Here is a 6,056-nt window from a genome sequence, read left to right as displayed (position 1 = left end):
CACCCAGTGCCTAGTCCTGGGCTGCCGCTCAGATGTTGGTTTGCTCACAGCCCAGAGGCCATAAAAACACCCAAATTGGCATTCAGGCACCGAGTATGGTGACATACACTTTCTGAGCATGTAAGTGGCAATTGTGACTAGGCGGGTGTGTTTTCCAACTCACCCATCATTAGTGAGTAGCCTATTATTATTATTATTATTATTATTACTACTAGAGGCCCGGTGTACGGAATTCATGCATGGGGGTGTATGTCCCTCAGTCCAGCCTGCACCCTCTCCAATCTGGGACCCCTTGAGGGATGTCCAACTGCCCAACAGGAGGGTGAGAAGGGGGGTCAGAGACAGGCAGCTCCTGCTGCATGGCGACAGGGAAGACTGTGGAAGGAGGAAACGTCCACACGGAAGGTTCTCTTTTGAGTTAATGCACTCACCGAGGCTTTTGGGAGAATGTATTCTTCTAAGGCCGTGGTCGGCAAACTCATTAGTCACCAGAGCCAAATATCAACAGGACAACGATTGAAATTTCTTTTGAGAGCCAAATTTTTTAAACTTAAACTTCTTCTAAAGCCACTTCTTCAAAATAGACTCGCCCAGGCCGTGGTATTTTGTGGAAGAGCCACACTCAAGGGGCCAAAGAGCCGCATGTGGCCCGCGAGCTGCAGTTTGCCAACCACGGTTCTAAGGAAACTAAAAAGAAGTTGGCTTTCATGTCTGGGCCAAAGCCATTGGCCATAAAGACGGTGTTGAAGAGCCCGGATGGAGAGGGGACTTCCTGGGCCCTGGTGTTGGGGTGAGGGCAGGGGTGGGGGGTTCCTGTTGTCCCTCAGGGCCCAGCACCGCCTGGGCTTCTGCAGGGCCCTCGCCTTCACTGTCTATCTTCTCACGTTTCCCTGCGAGACCGTGGCCCCGGGAGGTGGGACCCACGTCTCTTCTTCCCGTTCCACGTGGGAGTGGTTGGGAAGCGGATTCCTGTCCCTCCCAGGCCGGTGAGGAGACGGTGGCCGGGGATCTGGCCGGTGACACAGCCACCCTCGGTCAGAGCAGGGGTGGGCCCAGGCTCTCGACTCTCCCCCGGCGTGTCCTCTGGAAGACACCTCAGCAAAGCCCGTGTAAATAATTAGGCCGGATGATAGCGCTCACAGGATCCTAGGACAGATAGGAGTCAACGACAACCGAGGCCGAGGTCCCGGGGAATGCGGAGGTGGCTCCTCCGAGGCTGGGGAGCACGTTGGCGGGAGGATTGGAGCAATGGAAACACAGAGGGAGCGTGCGGTCAGACGGTCTGGGACGTAGGCCTGGTCCGACTTAGCTCTCCCCGCCTGACTGACGTACGATGGAAAGCACGAGTCACTCGGGTTTGAACCGAGGGCATCATGTCCGCGCTGCAGCTGTCCTGGGTCCGTGGGCACAGGGACGCTCTCGGAGGGGAAACCTCCCCATTCGCTCTGCTGGGCGCAGGCTCCCACCGGGCCGCTCTGCTGTTTTCTCTGGAGCTGGGCTGCGGGCGGTCTCCGGGCCGCTGGTCCCAGCTCCATCCCCCCCTCACCCCCTCACATCACAGCTGCAGGTCAGCCAGCCGCCTTGCTGTCCCCTTCCAGCTGAGCTCGCCCCACACCCAGCGCAGCCCTTTCCTGTGGCCCCGATCAATATTAATGGCTCCCCTTGTGAGAAATAACACGGAGAGGCTTGTTGTCAAGTAAGTTTGTGCGAGGGGTGGGAACAACGGGGTGGAGACCACACAGCTGAGAAAGGACCTCGAGTGAAGGCCGAGGAGGCCATCCTAGCCCTGCCTTCCCCTTCCCGTGCCGGGATCTCCCGGCCAGGCAGCCCCCTGGCCAGGCCCACCTTCTTGGCCGTCTGGTCGGTGCCTAGCTTGTGGGCTGGCCCCACCTGCTCTCCTGGCTCCGCCTGGCTGCCTGCTCTCCTGGTCCACAGGGCAGCACAGATCTGAAAACAAAAGGCAAACTGTGTCTAAAGGAAAGAGGGGCTTCTGTGGTTAAAAACGCATGTGATATATTCTTTTTTAAAATCCTCACGGGGGGCTTTTTTTCTTTAAGAGATAGAGAGAAAGAGACAAAGGAGGGGAGAGTGAGAGAGAGAGGAGAGAGAGAGAGAGAGAGAGAGAGAGAGAGAGAAAGGGAGAGAGAGAAACATTGATCGGCTGCCTCCTGGACCCTTCCTGACCAGGGATTGAACCCGCCACCTTTTGCTGTACCGGACAGCACTCCAACCCACTAACTTGCTGGCCAGGGCTGCCCGTGGCACACTGAGGGGAGGGGCTGAGGGGGCTGAGGACCAGCCAGGCTCGAGGCAGAGGCAGGGAGCTGCGGCTCCACCCTGTGTCCAGTCGTCGATGAGCGCTCAGCACGTTTCCAGACGGGCCCCAGCCACTCCTGTCGCTGACCTCATGGTCTCCCCGTGCCCGCCCAGTGCGCGGCCCAGACCCCGACGCGGAGCTGTACTTTCTGAAAGGATGGCTGAGGAGCTAGAGGGGGAGGGGGAGCAAACGCTGGCTCTTCCCATTGCAGCACAGGAACGCTCGTATTTTTATTCCTTTTATCATGAAGAGAGTACAAAGGCTGGGGACAGACACATCACGGGAGGGGGAGATGGTGCTGCCTCTGCCAAGGACACCCCTAAACTAACACTGGAGGGGAGCGGGCCCCCAGGGCAGCCTCTCCCATCCAGAAAATCCGGGCCAGTCCAGAACTCCCAGGAGTCCTGGCTATGCCTCCAGGTGCCAGCGACTCAAAGCCGGTCCCATTCCCCAAAGCAACCTGCGCACTCCCGCCCCCGCGCCCCCATCCTAACCGGAGTCCAGCCTCAGGCCTTCCTCTTCTTCCCCGTTCTGTCTGACGGGAGGCTGAGCCCCGTGCTCCTGGCACTCTGGGCGTGCTGACAGCCTCCTTCCACTCCGGGAAATCTCCAGTCCCGCCTTTCAGCCCCACCCCAGCCCTCCTGTTCCCAATTCCCTTCCCAGTCCCCTCACCCGGAGCACAGAGCGGTGCCCTGAACTTCCAGGCCAGCGTGTCCCTCAAGGGGAGGTCTGTCCCCCGAGAGGACCCAGCTTCCCATCTGCAGAGACCCCCTCCCTGCCACCTTCCTCCACCTGCCCTGCGCTCAGCTCCCAGGGACTCTCAGCCCGGGGGCTCCAGGGACCAGGCTCCTGCTCAGGCTGTGCACGCGCACTGTAGGTGCTCAGGCTGTGAGCACTCACACAGTAGGTGCTCGGGTTGTGCGTGCACACAGTAGGTGCTCAGGCCGTGAGCACGCACACAGTAGGTGCTCTGGCTGTGAGCATGCACCCCATACGTGCGGCCTGCAGGAAAGCCCTCGTCAGTCCTATAAAACAGTCGCATGTTGAGAGTGAGAAACGTGGCTTCATTGTGGGTTTGGTTATAAGTGTGATAGTTGTCAGGAAGGCTTAGCAAGCTGACATCGCAGCTGCTGACCAGCTCAGGGGGAGGAAGAGTGGCAGGAAGCTCCTGGGATCCAACTGGAGTTAACACAGGTGGACACCCTCAGGCCTCCGGCCTCTCCCCTTCACCCCGATCTGGTTCTTGGCAAATCTAAACATTTGCGAATTCACAGTCGTAGTCGGTCATGCGGCACATTATGAACTTCCACTGGCGGTCCCTGTGGAGAGAGAGGACGGCGGTGAGAAAGGACTCCGTGGGAAGGGTCCCTGCGAGGGGAAAGCCGTGAGCCCCCCAAGGAGCAGTTAGGACCGAAGGGACCTCCCTACTCCCTCAGAGGACAGGCCTTAAGCCTCCAGAAGACTGAGGGGGGCCGCCTGTGAGGTCAGGAGTCCTGGGCTCTTCCTCACCCAGCCCGGTGGCCCTGGAGGACTGACTAGGGGGCTGGTTTGTGGAGCCTGGTCAGCGCCCACTGCTCCATCCCTAACAGCTTGGAGCACAGCATGTGGTAACACCGCCCACATTTCACCTTGAAGAATTGTCTCCGGACGGGCCATCCACCTGCTCGTTTGTTCTTTCTTTGACTGAGTTCTGACCCTGTGGCACGCTCCTTCGGGAAACACGACCACTGGGAGTGAAGGCGAGGAACCCACCCTAACCCCAGAAAGGGAAAGGCAGGGGCTGCCCTTGGGCCTGGCAGGAATCGGTCGCCTGTTTGCTTAGAGGGCGGGCGTGGGTGTGAGAGTGCAGAGACTCGCTCAGCCTTGACCAGCGTGGAGTGGAGGAAGTGGGCATTTTAGTTGCCCCAATCCATTTCCGTTGTAGTAATTTTAGATGGATTCCTCCTTCACTGTGATTCCCCTGCCTTTTACACAGGGACGCAGAACTAATCCTCTGTGGACGTGGAGGCGTCATTAAAGACATTGGGCACCCCGCTCTCCTGTTACCAATTGCCCTTTGGGGCTACACCGCCGGCTGAACGGCACCAGCTTCTGTGGCCTTTGAGTTCGGAGGTCTTTCCTTCTCTGAGGCGAGCGCATTCGAGAGTGTGTGCGTGTGCATGCGTGTGCGTGCCTGTGTGTGTGTATGTGTGTGTGGTGTGACATCATTCAGCTGTTTCTCCTCCCTGCTGAAGCAACTTTCGTTCTAAGTACTATCTTCCCTGTTCCTTTTTGAATTTGCTGCTTCTAGTAAATAGGTGACTTAACTAGTTAAAATGTATCTAAAATAAAAATGATCCCTACGGAGAACTGAGGGTTCTCTTATGAGTAACATGAACGTGTTTGTTCAGGAAGCCTCTTTAGAGCTAATTAACGTGTTTTGGTTTTTTTTTTTTGTGTGTGTGGTTTTTTTTTTACATTGTGGACCTTATTGAATAAGTGCACTTTAGTGAGGTGAGATGTCATTTCATTTACAAACATAAATATACACAGAAGGTAAGTCTCACCCAAATCCATCACCGTCCACAATTTACTGAGTTGACGTCAGTTTTGTTCTCTGTGCAGAGCGTGCGTTGGTAACGTTTCAGGAACTCATTTGCTGGGCGAACTGATTCTCACCTGCCTACAGGTAGGTCACATCTACCTTTCAACACCTGCATTTACCCACACACCCCTCTCTCCACATTAGTAGGGAGGAGAATTCTTATTTTCTGCTTGTTGTGTTGCCTTGATGAATTTAGGTGGGACTGGGGAGCTGACTGAGAGAGAAAGGGGGTGAAAAAGTGAGAGCCTTTTGTGTTACTAAAACTTCCCTCTTTCATTTCTAATACGGCGGGTAGGTTGGCGTGCTTCTTCTCTCCAGCCCCTCCCCTCCTGTCTCCCCACGGCCCCAAGGGGTCGTGTGGAGAAACAGCGCTGAGAGGGGCCAGTCTGGCAGCGGGTACCCCTCCAACCAGGCTGCCCTCTCCTGCTGACGTTTGGAAGAAGAAGTGCTTTTTGAAATGGAGTGAAGGGAAGAGCTGAGAGCATCATGGGCTACCAAGGAGGGGGTGTCCCGCCCCGGAGCAGGCTGGACCCCTCGTGGCCCGGGTGAGTGGCTCCACTCAACGCATTTGTGAGAAGAAGTCAGTTCCCAGCGCCTCCCATCCTCCAGCCAGTCTCTCCTGCATCCCGGACCAAGTGGGAAACCACAACAGTGAGAACCCCAGCTCGTAAGTCCTGCAGCCAGGGCCCTGGCACGGAGCTCGAGCTGCTCCTCGAACCCCTGGCCCGGGGAAGCTCACCTTTCCACTGCGGAGAAGGTGGTGGTCGCTCCGCGCATGTAGTAATCGTAGCTGTAGGACACCATGTCCATGTCCTCGCCGTAGTGGCCGGGGTACTCTGTCGTCATCCTGTGCGGGAGGAGAGGAGGTGAGGGGGGAAGATGAGACCCGTCTTACTGCGGGGCAGCGGGGCAGGCTGTGCGGAGGGCGGCCTTGGGGCCTGGGGCCCAGCCCGGAGGTGGATGGATGGCTTAGCCAACCGGCCAGGCTGTGAGCAAAGAGGAACACCTCCACTCTCACCTTCCTTCTCCCTGCCAGGAGGCTAGACGCTGAGAAAGATGCCGATACCGCCCCAGGCCTTGCAGAAATATTAATATCAATATTAGTTCATCCCATTAAAGTCAGCCAGAACCATGTTTTCAAACCGGATAGTGACT

At 57.0% G+C, this 6,056-nt stretch overlaps 1 protein-coding gene across 1 annotated transcript in view; it reads right to left on the bottom strand.

The window, feature by feature from the left end:
* Positions 1–3,234: 3,234 nt before the first annotated feature.
* Positions 3,235–6,056, bottom strand: part of DPT (dermatopontin) — a 46,374-nt gene continuing 43,552 nt past the window's right edge. The window contains exons 4-5 of the mRNA XM_079761868.1: positions 5,641–5,748; positions 3,235–3,636 (exon numbers count right to left, since the gene is read on the bottom strand). Coding sequence (XP_079617994.1) covers positions 3,570–3,636; positions 5,641–5,748 — 175 coding nt within the window. The 3' untranslated portion in view covers positions 3,235–3,569. The remainder of the gene's footprint in view (positions 3,637–5,640; positions 5,749–6,056) is intronic.

The sequence above is a fragment of the Cnephaeus nilssonii genome (assembly GCF_951640355.1).
Source record: "Cnephaeus nilssonii genome assembly, chromosome: 21".
NCBI classification, from domain to species: Eukaryota; Metazoa; Chordata; class Mammalia; order Chiroptera; family Vespertilionidae; genus Cnephaeus; species Cnephaeus nilssonii.
Note: the sequence above shows the minus strand (reverse complement) of the source record. Positions and strands in the feature narration are given on the sequence as shown.